General features: G+C 43.7%; 1 protein-coding gene across 1 annotated transcript; it reads right to left on the reverse strand.

Annotated features, from left to right (window-relative positions):
* Window positions 1-1,070: 1,070 nt before the first annotated feature.
* On the reverse strand, window positions 1,071-18,738 carry prpf6 (PRP6 pre-mRNA processing factor 6 homolog (S. cerevisiae)). Its single transcript, XM_034126486.1, has 21 exons — window positions 18,529-18,738; window positions 17,766-17,925; window positions 17,491-17,609; window positions 17,296-17,374; window positions 16,750-16,926; window positions 16,167-16,280; window positions 15,959-16,053; window positions 15,708-15,864; window positions 15,295-15,457; window positions 14,527-14,645; window positions 14,178-14,396; window positions 9,135-9,257; window positions 8,910-9,031; window positions 8,616-8,754; window positions 8,360-8,479; window positions 7,372-7,548; window positions 7,095-7,228; window positions 6,867-6,958; window positions 3,235-3,349; window positions 2,958-3,084; window positions 1,071-2,697 (listed from the first exon to the last, which is right to left on the reverse strand). Exons 1-21 carry the CDS (start codon window positions 18,711-18,713, stop codon window positions 2,545-2,547), a joined length of 2,889 nt encoding a protein of 962 aa, XP_033982377.1. The 5' UTR covers window positions 18,714-18,738; the 3' UTR covers window positions 1,071-2,544.
* Window positions 18,739-18,969: the final 231 nt, after the last annotated feature.

The raw sequence follows: 18,969 nt of genomic DNA on the forward strand, positions 1-18,969 counted from the left end.
AGTCTATCACAGGATAATCACACGTCGCTTCCACATGTATCAGCTGACTAGAAAAAACTGACATCTAAACCAATGTTAGGACGAATCTTTTTTTTTTTTTTAACTCTATCAGTCACATAACGCGCACATCATCGCAGACACACATCCAAAAGTTGCATCAATGTCCTCATACCAGATTCTGCAGCTCAACGAAGATGAACTCTCTGTAGGAAACCAGGATCTCCCTGTAGTTACATCTACGTTTCCCACAAGCGTCGACCAATAAGAGAACCACCAGGACATTACGGAGTAAAGTTCCAGTCAAACACTATAAAAGAGACATTGATATTGTACATATTATGCAACGAAACAGTCGAATAATAAATGTTCAATTGGATCCTGCTCAGACCCACACTGCGCCACAGCTTCACATGCGTTAAAGCATCTGTCGGTTTCCTCCACATACCATAATTTCACCTGAATAAAGTCCCATTTGAAGTAGAGCTCTATACATTCAATCTATTGTTAGCGGCGCAACTTTGGAAAGTTTTCTACACCCGCACATCTGGTGCGTATTTACGCAACAGATGTTAAAACCGTACTTACCATTTATCATGTTGTACTGCAGAATCCTCAAACAAGCAAAGGCATATCGTTCAGTAGCATGGAGAAACAATGAATTAATCCTGATCCGGCCGAGCTCATTGTCTTTTATCAGTATTGTTTTATACTTCCTCAGGTGGATAGGTTAACGCGATAGCAGGTAGACTTCCGATGTGGTGCTCCGATGTTTCCAACATCATCAAAGCCCCTGCTGCTCTAATTTTTTCCCGTCATGGATTGCTGACGCTGGGTTTAGGATTTCACCAAACTCCAGTCCCATCAAGTCGAAGACAACCTCTGTAATCAATCACTTGCCTTTATCCTTTCGATTTCGTTGGTAAGACATTATGCCGTGAAGGATTGGTGTTAAAAGCGCGTGTACTTTGGTGCGGGTTTATATCCAAAATGCCCTTTAGGCATACATTTGTACATTGTGTGGCCGAAGAGGGGAATAAGCCATGAGATATAGTGAGAACAGAAAACCAGGGTAATAAAACGATTCTTATTGGTTATGATGTTGAGACATTTACATAATGCAGTGATACAGACTGATTTCAGCCAAACCAAAAGGTACAAAGTTAAAATAAACCCCATAGAGACAGAAATGCTGACCATTCATGGGAACTGCATGGGAGTATTATGTGTGTAAGAAAACACATTTCTTTGAGGAACTCAATGTTTCTTTGAGGAATGTGCACAATTAGATTTAGCATTCAAATCACAACCATGCATAATAGGACTTGTTCGGGTGAATAAGCAAATTGTGCAATAAACAGTGTAGTTTATGTGATGCCTGCAAAGAATTTAAACACATTTCAAGCAAGCCATGTAGAAAAGGATCAATACTACAACATGAGATCTCATGTAATAGTCCCTGAAGAGGAGTTTATATACAAATACTAAACAGAGTCAAATCTGGACATGGAAAAAACTTCCTCAAAACAAGATGTTATGATATTTTCTTTTAGCAAACACAAGTGTTGACAACAACTATCCCCCGATACATAAAGAGTTCATTCACAACATACTGTAAAGGTGGATTCAATCAACATGTCTTTTGTATATTTCACCCTTGCAGTGCCGATTTAAGCTCTGTGGTTTTCCAGGTTTTTGTTATAATTACCACAACTGAAATTAGAATTACAACACTAATCAGCAGAACAACAGCCTAATGTCAACGTGAAAACAAATCAACATATTCATCCTCAACTGATCGCCTCCAGCTTTAACTATAGAGCTACACATTAATGAATTAAGCCACCACCTCAGTAGAGTGAGTATGTTTTCCTTTAGTTATTAAACGATAACGGTTGCCTGGGTGATCCACCAGGTGCAGCTTTATGGCAGTGTTGCAAGGAAAGTTGAACTGCTGTAACTGTATCTGGGCTTGTCTTTGCCAAAAGGCATATAGGAGACTGAAACAAAGTGGAAGAAGGTTCTATGGTCTAATGAGAGATTTAAACTCTTTGACCGCCATCCTGAACTTTGGAGAAATTGTACTTCCCAGCAGGCAAATACCGCAAAGACAAAGCTTACGTTACGTTACACAGGAATGGCTTAAAAACTGAATGTTTCCTGGATGGCAGAGTCAAGTCCTGACCTAAGTCTGTCTGAGGACTTGAAAACGGCAGTCTAGTGAAAGTCCTGCGCTACCTGAAAAAACACAGAGCGACAAAAAAAGAAAAGTTGACTACTGTTGCTAATGTCTATTCACTTGAAAAGGGATTAAATTGTTACTTTGTTTTCACTTAGAAATCAATGATTATTTTCTGTATAAGTCTACAAACTGTAATTCTGTTCCTGAAAAGGGTTTTTGGTATGTGTGAATCCTTTGTATCTGCTATAGATTGGTAAATCCTGGTAGAGAACACTAGTCCAAAACAAAAGTTGAGCATGTCCAAATCTGTTTCCTCACAGACTGGTGACTCTTCTCGGGCATTTTCAGTCCAAATTTCCTCTTCCTCAGAATGTGTTTTTGATCTTGCCGGCTACCCCCGCTAAGATCTCTCCCGTCTTCTTCTGCCAGTTCAGGACGTGTTTGGACTCGGCACACCACAGCTCTCCATGACGGGGCTCCGCATTCTCACAGCGCTTTCGCACCTCTTCCTGCTGTTCCTGGTGACCGCACAACAAGTAATGTTAGATACCATTAACACATGCATGCCCTCAGGAACCATTTTTAGACATGATACAATGAGACCATTATCTGTCCAGTGCGGTCTTGGTCCTTATTCATTGATAAACTAATCTACATTAACTGAACTTGCATCAGACTGCAGGATGTGTTTATCATTCTCCATCAAGTGAACCATGTGAGCTTGACACCAACAAAGTGGATTTACTAAGATAATGCAAGACAATAATAAGATCCTTACCTCTGTGCCATGCTGCAGCTCAAACTTGTAGAAGAGAGCCCAAGCATCTCCCAGGTCAGGCTCGATCTTCACTGTCCTCAGGAACCACTCTCTGGCTTTGGTGATCTTACGCTCACTCCAAAACAACCTAAAATGGTTGCAAAGGAATGCATTCAATTTAATACAAATTCAAGTATCATGCCTAAAAATGTGCAGACTGCAGAGAAAGGGAAAGTATTATATAATAAAAAATAAAAGCAGAGATATTACTGAAAAAGAGAGGAAAACAGTGACATACTTGGCAACAGCTAGCAAGACGTGGGGATCATGTTCACACTTCTTTAAAGCATCCACACTCTTGGTCTTCCTCTGGGGCCTGGCCTCCAAAAACACTGCCTCAGCCCACAGGATGCCTGCAGAGGGAAATGGGGATGGGTCAAAACAGAATATCTGAGATTATGGAAACAGATTTACAACTAGTAGTTGCTGTTTCTGAGGCCCCGGCTCCACGGGAACGCATACGGCAAAACGCATCGGAGTAACGCAAACGCAACCGCAAAAAACCTTCCGCCCACATGCAATATACACCGGATTGTGTCAAGCTCCACGAGACGGCTCCGTTTACATCCAACCGCTGGAAAAGCTGCAGTACATATGCCGAACCTGTACGTGGCGCTGTAACTTCCTCCACAAAAGCAGCCATGAAGAATGGTTGTCATGGCTGCACTTCTGTTTATTCTCCTTGGTGGGGGCCGACGGAACCGGGCAGAGTTTTTCGCCGGTCAACGCGTGTTAAAGTTTAAATCTTCCGGACAAAATTATAAAAGTGCCGGTCAAAGGTCTTCATTGTTATTTATTGAGCTTTAAAACAAATGAATAACGACGATATAATGATATATAATCATAAAATACACGGAGCCTGGCCTCTCTTTTTCCTCTCTTCTGACAGCGTCAGTGTCTGTCTCATGCAGCAGCTGATCCAGTAATGAGTGACCCGACAGTAAAAATAAACATATTTATAACTAGTTTAGGTAGTTTGAGAGGTCATTAAAATAGCTAAGGGTGATGATCTGACTTGAAGTGTGTGTTTTGCTCCGAGCTGCGTGTCTCCGTCCTGTCAGATTAGACTTCACTCGCGTTTATGTCCATATCGAGATAAAGATAAATAATCTGAATTCAGTGTGCAGTTTACTTTTGCGGGGGTGAGCAGCAGAGGCGGGGAGAGGCGGGGCTATTGCGTCGTCATTATCAGAAACGCATGACCGTATAGGCGACTCCACGGCCCCGTTGGACCCCCCAGAGCGCTCCGTTCCCAGATCTATCCACCTTTGGACCCGTTGTCATTTGCAGGGTCTGTTTCTAAGTTTCCGTTACGGCGTCGTCGAGCTTAAAGGGCTATACGCATGAGAAATATGCGGTTTCAACCCGTTTTCGTTCCCGTGGAGCCTAGGCCTGAAAGAGTTCAGTTAAATAATGGCTAGGGTTTATGTAGATCAGAGTTTTTTTTTTGCCGGTCAACATGTCCGTTAAAGTTTAAATTCTCCGGACAAAATTAGAAAAGTGCCGGTCAAAGGTCTTCTTTGTTATTTATTGAGCTTTAAAACAAATTGATAACGGATATTAAACAAACTAATTATAGTAGATTAACTACATTATTCAAAAGTGTAGAGTAACTTTGGATAATAACAAGGGAATAATAAACGGAGCCTCTCTTTTCCTCCCTCTCTCCTGACAGCCCGTCCAAACCCAGTCTCACAAAAAACGTGTAATAGCTACGTTGGTCGACAGGGCAAAACGTAGTATATTCACAAATAACCCACTCAAGACGTGACATGGATACAATGTAACAAGCAACGAGGTGTTGCGGCAAAGTATAGCGCAGCATTATGCATTTGTTTACATGAGGGGTCAAAATGTCCCCTTCAGGAGTATACATCTCTTTCTCCACATTAAATGTTAGACATTAGAATGTACTATTCTTGTCTGTCACATAAGCGGCGCAACTGATGCGGTAAGGGGAAATTATTTTGACCGGAGAAATTTAGATTTGCCGGTCTTCAGCATATTTTACTGGTCAAAGTCCAGTAATTACCGGCTAACGGAAACTCTGATGTAGATATTGTGGGGGAAACTTCTGTAGCAATGGAGAGTCAGGACTCAAAGAGACACGAGGAGAGCTGGAGCTTTGATGGCAAACACTGACGGTTTATTTGGAGCTTCGGCCAGAGAATTCACAAGACATGTCACGGGCCACGATCTGACCACACGGTTGAGATGCCGCAATCAATTCTGAAGAAACCTCCTGTAGCTCGAGGTTTTAACTAGTTCAGAGTGTAATAATCAACATAATTCAATAGATAGACTAAACAGCTGAGGACACTGAATCACATTTGTTGTCGCTTATGGCTCGGGGTCATCTACACCTCGAGAAGAATGTGTTCCAGAGGCCTGTACTACGAAGCCGGATTTTCCTAACCTGGATATGTTTGAGTTAGCCGGTTGGCCCAATCCAAAACATACGCGCTCTGGCTAAACTGTACTACGACGCTGGTTATCAAGTGGATCGCTCAAGCCAGCCGTGTCCTATCTAGTTAGGTGCGCGTTCACATGAAAGGGGTGGTATTTGGAGCATTCGACCAATCACAAACATGGACAAGCGTACTGACAGCGCAGCGTCATACTTCCTGAATGAAAAGTGAACTTTAATATTAGTCAAATATGAAGACGTTAAACTTTAAACATCCATGACTTAAACACTTTATCCAGGATAAAAGCCACATAGCTGCACCTGCAAGGTGAATACAGCTGGTAAAAGAAAAAGCATTTGAATGCGTACATTAACAGGTTTATGAAATCACTGCCCCGTCCAAGACACGATCTGACTTTAATTACATTTGACTCGAGTGTTTCGTCAACTTAATGTGTTGCTTAAAATAATACTTCTGCATACAGTATGTGACACTGTGAGTGTTGCACGGCCAGATACGGCTCAGCTGACTCAGATAAGGAAATATATGATACATTATGATGTGATATGATATGAATGATAATGGCACACATCTACGTCTGCACTCACAGTGCGGCGGACTGTACTTAATGTTACTCTGATCCGGTTACTTATGTCGTGGCAGATATTTAAGTAAGCTTTCTTAACACTAATATTATAATAGTCAGATTGCTCTGAAGATGGGAGGGGATATTCTATTAATTTTCACGTTCACACAGTCAGTTGATTTTTGCCGGCCGTCTTTCCTGCAACGGCAGTTTTTCTGTATTTCCTCTATCCTGTAATATTAATTGATCGCTTTAAACTCCGCACACACACTGAGCTCTGATTGGTCAGCAGGCGGTGCTTTCACTGAGTTGATCTCTTAGCCTGCAACCTAACCTGCTCCGGAGCAGGTTTGCCGCTCAGCATAAGTTACCATGGAGATCTAGCCTGCTAAAAAGAGAACCAGCGTCGTAGGACCGGAAAGCCCGAGATTTCCCTGAAGTCAGCCGGCTAAGCGAAAATCCAGCTTCGTAGTACAGGCCTCAGGTGTCCCACAACAATAACTATCTCTGACCGACAGTTGCCCGGTAACAACAACAAAATGCGAGGGCAGCCCCTCCTTAAGGGAGATAGCATGCTGCCCAAGGCTGGGCATCTGCATCAGAGGGCAAAAGGTAAACATCTATGGAAATGATTCCCTGACAGATATAGCATTTCCCCATCAGGTGGATGTTACAAGTATAATAAAATAAAGTGTTTTGAGGCAATATAAAAAGGCAAACATTAGCTTGGCTAGAAAAAACTTGATTGGAAAACCATGCCACTCGAAAGAAAAACAAAGTTAATATTGAAAAAAGGACCATACTTTGATGACTTTTCAAAGTCAGGCTGTTTCTGGGAAAAGAAAGTTTACTTTAACAGCAGGAATATCTTCTCACCTGAATTGGGGCACTCCTGCAGGGCTTTGGCCATCAGTGTGTTGGCGATGTTCTTAAGCCCGGCCCTGAACTCCAGCCTGACCGACTCCAACCTGTGTTAAACATTCACAGCTTAACATGTGTTTAGCATTTCTCTTATACTTTAGTTTTTTGACATTGACATCAGACAGAGTCCTGCTTTTGCCTTTTAAATAGATGACCACATTGCTCTGTTGTGTATTTTCTCACCACAGCTCGGGGCTCTGGGAGTTCTTGAGTCGGGCCTTCTCTAGGATGGCCCTGGCTCTGGTCAGCTGTCCGACTCGCTCTTCCAGACGAGACAGCAGCCACCACAGGCCGCTCGAGTGGGGACACTTTTTCAACTAGAGACACAAAAACGGTTATAGGGGAAATCACACATTTTCATCAAAACACATGATCAAAGATTTAATATCTCTATTGTTTAGTTATTATTATTATATTATTATAATTAAACAAACTCTTCCAGACACTGCCCCCTCCTCACCCCTTGGTTGTAGGCCTCTCTGGCCTTATCCATGTTTTCACCCTGCTCTTCTATCTGCCCTCTCATCATCCACAGTTTGGGGAAGTCCTCGTAGTGTTTCAGGGCCTCGGTGCACAGCTCCTGAGCAGCGTCTATGTTCCCCAACACCCACTCCAACTTCACCGACTTCATAAACACCTGGAGAGAAATCAAACATACAAACACATGATTTCTTTAGACAGAAAATATGTCCACAAACGTAATTCCTCTTTTAAATTTCCCATGGAATTGTCATGTACATGCCATATATATTACCACTGTTAAAAAATAGCCCCCATAATGCAACACAAATACTTTACCAACTTTGACCTGTATCTAATACTGTCATCCTATGGCATAGCTGGAATGCTGCATCATTAACACAAAGAAGGTTTCTTTCCTGACAGAACAATCTATACCCAAGATTAAAGTGGGCTCGCTTAGTAGTACCAGTGAGCAAATACAAAAATAGATAAATAAAAGAAGAGATTGACAACTATAGTGCCCCACTGACAGCATCTGTCAACATGTGGTGCAAATTAGGTTTTGAGGTGAAGTAACCTGGCAAGCCTGAGCCTGAGAAAGACAGCTTATGTGTTGAATATATCTCAAACAATGCACTATTAATGTTCTGTTAATAATTGATCTGATGATCATAGAGTAAAATGAAATAACCGTGTAAATACACATGAAATCTTTCCCCCTGTACAAACAGTCAAAAATGGCAATAAGGAAGGTCATTTCATTATTTGGATAACAACTCTTTTCAGTCGGTTTAATCCAACATAACCCAAATGAAAGGAAAGGTTATGAAAACAGTGATATATAACGTAATGTGGAGAAAATTCAAAAACTTCAGCCATCAAGTCTGTGAGTACTTGCAGATTTCTACCCTTTTTTTGTACCGGAGCCTCATGAGAGTTTAAAAAAGGAAAATCTCTCTTTTCCACTTTCTGACTGACACACTTACCCTTGCTGTCGGGGCACTGCTGCGGGCCTTAGCCAGAAGTCGACGGGCTCTTTCATACTCGTTATTCTCAGACTCCAGCTTGACAGCAGCCAGCCAGATCTCTTCACTGTTTGGGTTCGCCTGGAGAGGAAAAGAAAAAGGAGAAACGACAAAGAGCACGAGTGTAAGAGGGGGAGTAACAGGAAAGGGAAAACAGAGAAAGACACATGTTTGCAGGAGTACCACGTGAACAAGTCATAGTTTGCATCATAGTCACCTGGAAAGCCAGAGCGAGAATACTTCTGGCAGCAGGAACATCCTCAGCCAGCCACTTGGACTTGGCTCCCATCAGCCACAGGACCTCTGCTTTGGGACAGTGAGCCACGGCCCTTTGGAGCAGGGCCTCCAGGGACTCCCTGAGAGATGCAAAGAGATTTGGAAGAGCAATGGGGGGGAGGAGCACAGTGGCGCATAATAGGGAGAAGGAGAGAAAAACAGAATGTTAAAGACGGACCCTTCATTAAACAAACAAACCATAAAAGTTAGATTTTTAGAAACCAAAGCTTGTCACCTGGTGCCGTTATTTTTCTCAAAGTAGGCAGCTCTAAGCCACACGCTTTTTTTACTGGGGAACACCTGCAGAGCGTGGGCATAGATGGCTCTGGCACACTCTAGTGCTCCATGGGAAACACACTGAAACATAACAGAAGAGCATCTCAGTTAAGTTGCACCCCGACAGGAAATGAGTAGGTGAATTACCCCTCATTTATCAGTGTATAAGTAGTTCAGTTCTCACGCTATCGGCATCTTCCATCCAGGTGTGTTTGCGATCTTCCTCCTCAATGCCAATCCCTATGACGTCTCTTATAACAGCCTGGCAGGTAGCCACGCTGCCTGCTTTGTCACACTCCTCTGCATCCTGCAGAAAGAAGAGAAGAGAAATCAAGATTGTGGGTGGTATGTGGAAGGGGAATTCAAGAGAGTTAAGGGATACACACCTGAAATATTAGAGAATATTGGCCAGTAACCAAAAACCACTAAATAAACCTACAGTATAGCCATGTTGCGCCCTTGATGCGCCGGTGAAGATGGCCGCATCGTCTTTGTGCTCCTCTCCAACTTTGCCCATTTTCGTATTTTGTACATATTTCTTTTACTTTTGCCGTTTTACTTTTAACATGGTTCGCAACATGCTAGCCGACCGCACCTACTCTGCCATACAATATAGCAGAGAGGAACTTTTCCAATTGCGAAACTTCGTGGACAATATTAACCCTCCGACAGACAATGGAGATTCACCATGGCTACCTGTTGCTGTTCTACCTGAGAGACGCAAGAAGAAGACAAAGCGAGGGATGCCGGGCCGGGTTGCTGGTCAAACTGAGAAAACGTGAGAATCGGCCCCCTCTTCCGAGTATTCTTCTGGCTAATGTTCAATCCATTGAAAATAAGCTAGATGAACTCAGAAGCCGGATTGCTTTTCAACGGGACATTAAGAACTGTAACGTGTTAATTCTCACTGAGACTTGGCTCAACCCCGCTATCCCGGACTCCGCTATTGTCCCTGACGGATTCTCTATTTTTCGTCAGGACCGGACTGCAAACTCGGGGAAAAGTAAGGGAGGCGGTGTGTGTGTAATGACTAACAACAACTGGTGCTCAGATGTGAAGATTATTTCATCGGACTGTTCCGCACAGCTAGAGCACCTCATGATCTCATGTCGGGCCTTCCATCTGCCGAGGGAATTCACATCTGTTGTGATAACAGCAGTGTATATCCCGCCGCAGCCACTCGCCGACAACAACACGGCACTCGATCAGCTGTTTGGGTTTATTGATAAAACCGAGACTTCACGGCCAGATGCGGCGTTCGTTGTGGCCGGAGATTTCAACACCGCCAACATGAAGAAGGTTTTGCCAAAATATTACCAACACATCAACTTCCCGACGCGCGGGGGAAACATACTGGACCATGTTTATTCCCCTTTCCGGAATGGATATAAGGCTCTCCCTCGCCCTCCCTTCGGCAAATCAGACCATATCTCACTACTGTTGTTGCCTGCTTACAAGCAGAAACTTAAAAGGGACAGACCGATAACAAGGACAGTACAACGATGGAGCGAGGAGTCAGATTCAGCACTGCAGGATTGCTTTGCATCCACGGATTGGAGTGTGTTTGAGGACAATAACATCAACACACACACGGACACTGTCATCTGCTACATTGGGAAATGCATCGATGACGTGGTACCGAAGGTTTCTGTACGGACATTCCCAAATCAAAAGCCCTGGGTAAACGGTGAGGTGCGCGGCAAACTGAAAGCGCGCACTCTCGCGCACACAGCGGGAGATTTGGAGGAGTACAGGAAGTCTAGGTATGATCTCCGGAGAGCAATAAAAAATGCAAAGAGACAGTACAAAGACAAGGTGGAATCTGACTTCAAAGGCTGTAACACTAGGAATATGTGGGCGGGACTAAGGACAATGACTGACTACAAAGGAGCAGCGGGGGGTGCTGCGGGAGTGTCTGCGTGCGCATCTCTCCCAGATGAGCTAAACAGTTTTTTTGCACGCTTTGAGAGCAGCCAGGCTGTGGAGGTACAGAGGGACCAGGAGCTACACTGCCCTTTTGTTTTAAATAGGGCAGATGTGTGTAAATCCTTTAAAAGGGTTAACCCACACAAGGCTCCTGGACCTGATGGCATCCCTGGCCGTGTTCTCAGGGTGTGTGCAGTTCAGCTGGCAGAGGTGTTCACAGACATCTTCAACAGGTCCCTGCTGCAGTCTGTAGTCCCCACATGTCTTAAACACTCCACCATCATTCCTGTCCCCAAAAAGACAATCATCACCTGCCCCAACGACTACCGCCCAGTAGCACTCACCTCCATCATAATGAAGTGCTTTGAGCGGTTAGTCAAATTATTCATCACCTCCTCCCTCCCTGAATCTCTGGACCCCCTGCAGTTTGCCTACATAGCAAACAGGTCCACAGACGACGCCATAGCCCTCACCCTCACCCTCCACACTGCCCTCTCACACCTGGACCCGAAGAAGAGGAACACATATGTGAGAATGCTGTTCATTGACTACAGTTCAGCATTCAACACCATTGTGCCCTCCAAGCTGGCCATCAAGCTCAGAGACCTCGGACTCAACAGCGCCCTCTGCGACTGGATCCTGAACTTCCTGACGGGCAGACCCCAGGCAGTGCGGGTGGGAAACATCACATCCTCCACCCTGATTCTCAACACCGGTGCCCCTCAAGGCTGCGTGCTCAGCCCTCTCCTCTACTCCCTGTTCACCCACGACTGCGTGGCCACACACAGCTCCAACACCATCGTGAAGTTTGCTGATGACACGACCGTCATCGGCCAGATCACAGACGATGACGAGACTGGCAGTACAGAGAGGAGGTCGAAAACCTGACATCTTGGTGCCAGGAGAACAACCTCCATCTCAACATCAGCAAAACAAAGGAGCTGATTGTGGACTACAGGAAGCAGCAGGGAGAGGGACACGCCCCCATCGCCATCAATGGGACTACGGTGGAGAGAGTCAAAAGCTTCAGGTTCCTTGGGGTCCACATCACTGAGGACCTGACATGGTCTCTTCACACCACCACCATCACTAAGAAAGCTCGACAGCGGCTCTTCTTCCTCCGCAGGTTGAGGAGGTTCAAAATGGATTCCAGGATACTCTGCAACTTCTACAGGTGCACCGATAGAGAGTATCCTCACTGGCAGCATGACGGCCTGGTACGGCAGCTGCACCGACCTCGATCGTAAGGCTTTACAGAGGGTGGTGAAAACTGCACAGCACATCACCAGGACGGAGCTGCCATCCATGGAGGACCTTTACTCCCAGCGGCTCAGGAAGAAATCACTACGGATTATCAAAGACCCCCATCACCCCAGCCACAAACTGTTCTTTCTGTTGCCGTCTGGCAGACGTTACCGCAGCATCCTGGCAAGGACAAGAAGATTCGGAGACAGTTTCTTCCCGCGGGCAGTGAGACTGTTAAAAAATTGAACTGTTGAAACAACATCAAACATTCATCTGCTACTCAGTAGTATGTATCTAATACCTAATATATATATATATCATTCCAATAACTTGTATATAGACTCATACTGCACTATTCCACATCATAACTTTATTTCATTTTTATAACTATTATTATTTTTGTATTGCTCTTGCTCTTATTGTTATTATGTTATGTTATTATGTTGCATTGTTGGAGAAGCCTGTGACATAAGATTTTCAACTGCATAATTACTCTGTAGCTATGTCAGATTGACAATAAAGAACCTTGAACCTTGAACCTTGTTGATGACCTACAGTTTATAGATAGTGAGTATTTATGAGAGGTATTCTCTGCAGTCTTATGGCACATTTCCACTGCAGGGCCTCGCACGGCTTAGTACGGTATAGTTAGGCCTTGGTAGGCCAGGCTCACTTTATGCTGCGTTTCCATTACAGTTTAGGAACTGGGGTAGTAACTATAGTAACGCAGTGTAGGCGGAGCCGTGACGTCATCTTCAATGTGAACCACAAAACCAACATCAGCCGTTAGCTGTTAGCCCTCAGAGCTCACAGCTCCTCATATCTGTTCAGAAACTAGACAAAAGTTAAACAAGTACACACCACAGACTGCCTGTGTCATGGTGAGTACAGTCGCTGGTTTATTTATGTCTGTATAGGCCGTTGTTGTGAGTGTGGACGGTGGACAGAAAACACGCATTTTAAAAGGTTTTTCGCCTGCCGTCTTTTCTGCAGACTTGCCAAAGCATTAATTCATGGTTTTTACTAACCGGTATCAGTATGTTGTGACTTCGGCATCATTTTGAAACGTGTATTACAATTAAATCACGGTAAAACATGTTAATTTTGTTGTAGTTGTAGCCCCCTTGCCAGCGATTCTCTCACTAGTTTAGCATACTCAGCCCGGTTGTTGGCCCGGAAAGAACCTGGATTTTGGAGAGCAAGAAAAACTGTGAAACAGTACCCGTTAGCCAGAACTACCCCTAGTGGAAACGCAACCAAAAACGGGCTGGGTTTGGCACGGCACGCTTAAACCGTGCTACGTGCTGCAGTGGAAATGCCCCATTCTAAGCAGAACAAAGGACTAGTTAGGGTTCCATACACAAAGGGATCCTTTTAAGAAGTGCCAAATCCTGCCATTTTCAAAGATCATCTGTTCTTGCTGCTGCGATGAGTGTACTGGCATTTGGCCCTGATGAACCTGCCACAATAACCGCATACTTTGCCGGAGGTATAAAAATCTAGGTAGTGAAGGACAATAAACAAATAAAAAAGCATTGTGGAAAGTAATTGCAGCAAATGCCTAGGATTGCAAAACAGCTGTGAACTGTACTTAACTAAATGTCAGTCACGGTACTGGCTTGTATTCTGTTGCACCCAGGTGAAATAGCTGAGGGCAGCTTTTCTAAAGTATTCTGGCATGCTATCAAAGCTGGAAGAATTTACTGATAAAACATAAAGGTTCAAAGGCACAATCATTCTTTTTTTCCCTTTTTGATCTAGATGAAAAATATCAATGTGGTTTCATCTGCAACTCACGATTGAAATTAAGGGAAATACCCCAGCAAACATTACTGATGAATAATACACAATAACTACAAAATAATGTGTCCTTGGTCAGCATTAGCCTTGTTTTTGAAAGACCTTGATATTGACAATGTTGCCTTTCTTAGGCGCTTGTGAAATTGTACTATTTATTTAGCGGAGGGACTTTCCCTCTAACATTCCCAACTGCAGAAAAACCAATCTCTGTCTCTCTTTATGATGTCAACGTAACCATGAAGTGTCAGGAACCCACCTGTATCCACTGCTCTCTGTTGATCTCCACACCGTTGGCACGTAGAGAAGTGATGGCCCTGTCGATGATCTTTTCTACCATCTGAACGTTGTCATTGGCCTCCTCCAGCTTGGCAGCAGTGATCCAGATGTGGCGATCGGTGGGGATGTTCTCTCGAGCTTTGTTCAGGACACGACGTGCGTTCTCGTACGTCTCTAAACGGGCCAGGGCCAGCCAGAGCTAAACGGGACAGACATTAATAATTAAATGTGGAAGTAGGTGCAATAGCTCAAGTGTTGCATTGCAATTGATGGCATTCTGTTAGTCATATGCAGTGGTTCATGTTGGACAAATATGTAACCACGGGTACCTCCACACTAGTAGGGCAACACTCCACAGCTCTGCTGAGCATGATCCTGGCATCCTCTGGTTCCTCCAGCTCCACAGCTGTCTTCCACAGTCGAACTGACTTGGACACATTCTCAAGAGCTACATACAACAACAAAAAACACAATTGTCAAGTAATTTACTTTATTCTGAGTGATTGAGAGTATGATGTATCACTTGTGTAAGCACATCATTTACAGTGCCAAAAAGGAAATGGAGACACTTAAGATTTCAGTGAACATACTGAAGGAATACAAACAAACACCAAACATTATTGTTGGCAGTAGTGGTAAAGTTCAATAGTGTCTGAGTGGAAGGCAGACTGTTGAGTATATAACAGAGAAAAAGTAGAGCAGAGGCAACTGGACATGTAGAGGCAGAGTGAGCTCTTCCAAAGAGGAAGCTCCACATCCATCTCTGTCAGTGGGGTATGCTGCTGGGAAGTATCAATGTGTGTGGGTGTGTGTGTGCACGTTCATGCATTCATGTTAGGGCATTAACACCATGGTTCAACTGGGGTGTCTGGTCTTGATGAGAAGCCAGAACTGCAGCTGCCATATGAAACCTTGTATGCAAATCAGGGGAATTGTTATGTATTCAAGCCCTGTGGAGGAGGAACATAAACGTCTCCTCATAGAAACATAACAGCAACATGCCGTGCCAAGATATCAACTTCCAAACAATGTGAGAATGTGGTATTTCAAACCCTGTTATATATATTGTTTTAGTTGATGTTATCATGGAGACTTACCCTTCCTGAGGACGCGTTTCTTCGCCCTCATGTCTGTCTCCAGCTCTGCAGCTCTGATGTAGATGCGGACGGACTGCGGCAGGTGGCGGACAGCCTGGGCCACCACGGCTTTAGCTGTGTCGCCGGGTTGGAGTCTGGCGGCCTCGAGCCACACATCTTCACTCTAATGGGCAAAGAGAACCGCTTACATCAATAAGGTCTAAAAAAAAAAAACTGCAGCACATATGGACAGTACCGCTTTGATTTTATAGGTTTCATTCTTCTAAACATGACTGTATAACAACCACAGATACCTAACACATCACTACATTTTACCCAATCTATGGTCTAGTTGAGCTTCTGACACGTTGGGTGTTTGCCTATGGGCTCAGGCCTTTAATAGTTTTGATATACTTGTGTCCACCATCTTTTACCTTAGGACACATCTCTGTGCCTTTCATGATCAGGTTCCTGGCCACCTGAAGTTTGCCCGTCACCTCCTCCAGCCTGGCAGAGGCGATCCAGGCAGGCGGGTGATGAGGATTGGTCTCCCTCACTGATTTCAACAGCAGACGAGCCTTTTTGATGTCACTGGACAGGAGAACCAAACATAGAACCATCAGGCAAACCCACAACTTATTAACACAAATACAGGAACTCTGTTGTATTGCCGGTGTGTCTCTACCTGATGTCTCCCCCATGTGTGGGGATCATGGAGTTAAGATCAGTCAGGTAACCCTTAGGATCCACCACTGTCTGGCCACTCACTGAGTCAGATACCTAATGATTGATAAAATGCAGTGATAGGTAAGAGAAACAGCAAATATTGTGTATTGACAGAATCTAAAGTATAATTGATAGAATACTGATGGTAAAGGAAGATCATAAGTTACCTGGCTGAGCCTCATATCCATAAGTGTGTTCCTGGCTTGACCGATTTTCCTCATGTCCAGCTCTCCTGTCCCTGGTGTCATGCTTCCCGGGTAGGGCGTGTTCAGACCTGCCAGCTAGTGGAGAATGGGAACAATGTCAATTAAGAGAAAAATGATTCCCTCTATGAGAAATGTGTAATGGAATGGCAAAAAGGTTTGTGAAACATAGGCCTAAATCTTATGACATGTTCTCAGCACTGTAAATAATACCTGTGAAAAAATAATTCTGGTGAATAATAAATGTTTTGGAGAATGCCGTATGTACATGGCATTCTTTTTTACATTTTTGAAATAAAAAGTGTGTAAAGCATGTGTCTTTACAGTTAAATGTGTTTTTTCTTTCTCCTTCTCTACAGCAGTAAAAATATATATATTTCAAAATAATTCTTAATCACTGAGTCTACTGAGATTTCATAACAGCATTAAAAAACTTTTTTTATAAATTCTGACTCCTGCTGGTGCAGGCTGAAACTACATTATGTGTTTTAGTAATATGTTATATGCAGATGCCGTGCAGGATGTGGATGAGTGTTTGTATACTGACCCCTTGCAGAGGATCAACAGTGGTATGCTTGTCTCCAGTCTGCAGATGTTTGGAGAAAAAGCTGTCGGGGACAGGGGTGAGTTTCTCATTGCGGGGATTTCTCTGGCGCTTATTCCTGGCATCTCCCACCTCAGGGATGCTCAGCCACTCCTCCTCTGACATCCCTGACAACTTTCTCTGTGAAGAAGTGGAAAATAGCAAATGATGAGGGATGAAATAGAGTAGCTAATTAACGTGGAATGTCAGCAACAGGGCTGCAACACTAAGTAGACTTATTCATAGTTGGGTCAACAGAAAAGCACTGGCCATTATTTTGATAATTGATTTATCCTTAAACTGCTTTTCTGTGTAAAATGTAAAAAAAAAAAGACAATGTTTCCTTTTAACAAAGTGATGGCAGCATACTGCTGTTGTCTCCAGTTAAATTGCTGTTCATAGTTTGGTAAACATGTGATTATCTAACGAAAAGGAAAACATTTCATCAAAAATCATTAGAGACAGGTGTAAGAAGAGGACAGTATAGGATCATTTTATGTAATCATATACCTTAAGATCTGAAAACTGCTGCTGGATTTTGGGTCGTTCCATACGGTATTTCTCAATTTCATCCTTTTCCCTCAGCTCCCTGAAAATAAAAAAGGACAGCATTCAAAATGTCATTCACAACAAGTGCACAGGATTTCAAACGTACTACATATCCCCTAAAACTCAGGTGAAAAATTGACAGATTTTTTTAGTAACCTTCTTTCTTTGCGTCTTTCATCCATCCTCTTGTCCAGTGCCGCATATATAGCATCTGCTTCTTCATCATCCTTCTCATAGGGCCCACTGGAGAACAAGCTACCAGCATATCCATTAAACTAAAAGAAACAAAAACATTAGTGTGGTATAAGAATGACCAAAACAATCATATAAAAGGCAGTTCATGTCTGGTCAACTTTAAATATTGAGTGATTGGATTAATTATTAACATATAATCATCAAATAACAGTCAGACAGTCATAAGTCCAAAGCACCTCATCGTAGTTTGTGTCGTTCAGATCTTCTTCATCCTCCTCTTTCTTTTTCATTTGGTCCCCAACAGTCCTCTTCCCTGGAGCTGCATGTCGGTCATCCACTGGATCGTTTGCATCACGAGCAGGACCGATATCAGATCGGGTGGTGAAACCAGTTGCACTTAAGAAGAGCAATTAATACAAACTTTATTTAGACAAATTAACATGGGCACACTTGTGATAATCATGCACAGGATTAACCGTAATACATAACCAGCTGGTGAGGGTTGCTTCACAAGTTTATTTGTGCTGTCTTGGTGAAGTATTCTAGCTTTTGATGATTGACTCATGCTGTCTTGTCACTTAAGCCAGAAAGATACTAATAGTTTTGGGACAAGCATTGGTTTTTCACTTTCAATTGATTTCGCAGAAAGTTGTCGGCAGGCTGTGCGGGGTCAAAAATAAATATAAACGTGTAATACCTAACGTTCCTGGCACATTTTACTTTGGTTTCTAAGGCATTACAGCAAGAAGGACATTAAAACAATGCATCTAATGCGAGCTAATATCTTCATTCATTTAATTAACGTTAGCTACTATTGTGTGCGTATACATATCTAATGCATATTGTTGCAATGTTTTTACACCCAAGCTCAGTTGACAATCATATGAATATGCAAGACAGTTTGCTTAGCTTTCATTTAACATACATCAACTAACCAACTAGCTACAGAGCTATCAGTTGTTAGCAAGCTAGCTAAGCGTGTTAGCTTCGTTAGCTTACCCTCTGCCCAGACCAGGCACGTAGCCCAGCGGAGCGGGCATCCCCAGAAACGGCTTCTTCTTCTTCCCCATGAGCGGAGAGGCGAGGGGCATCACCGGGAGCCCGCCGCCGGCCCCCGCCGCCCCGGCGCCTCCCGCAGAGGATTTGGAGACAATTTTAGGTCCTTGTTTTGCGGAGCTAGCCATCGTTTTTCCAACGACGAGCAGGATAACCGCCGGATAAACAACAGTCGCACTTCCGTTAGCAGCAGCCAGCGACCCGGTCCTTCCCGAAGTTTCCGTAGAGTGTTTGTAACAGCGCCCCTACAGGCAGGAGGGTTTCTGTTAAATATCTCTCATGATATTCATTTAGTTCTAAATTGTTGACGTGGATTATGTAACGTGCTCATTCCCCATGCCTCGCCGTATAACTGTGTGATTACACGTGTTTCATTAGGTTATT

The sequence above is a fragment of the Trematomus bernacchii genome, unplaced genomic scaffold (genome assembly GCF_902827165.1).
Source record: "Trematomus bernacchii unplaced genomic scaffold, fTreBer1.1, whole genome shotgun sequence".
Taxonomy (NCBI): Eukaryota; Metazoa; Chordata; class Actinopteri; order Perciformes; family Nototheniidae; genus Trematomus; species Trematomus bernacchii.

Excerpts from the sequence above, each read along its gene's own strand:
- prpf6 (XM_034126486.1), bottom strand. The coding sequence starts at position 18,713 with ATGGCTAGCTCCGCAAAACAAGGACCTAAAATTGTCTCCAAATCCTCT. Across the intron at positions 15,865-15,958 it reads ACACATGGGGGAGACATCAG|TGACATCAAAAAGGCTCGTC; the intron begins GTAGAGACACAC and ends TCTCCTGTCCAG. Across the intron at positions 3,085-3,234 it reads GTCTTGCTAGCTGTTGCCAA|GTTGTTTTGGAGTGAGCGTA; the intron begins GTATGTCACTGT and ends CAACCATTTTAG.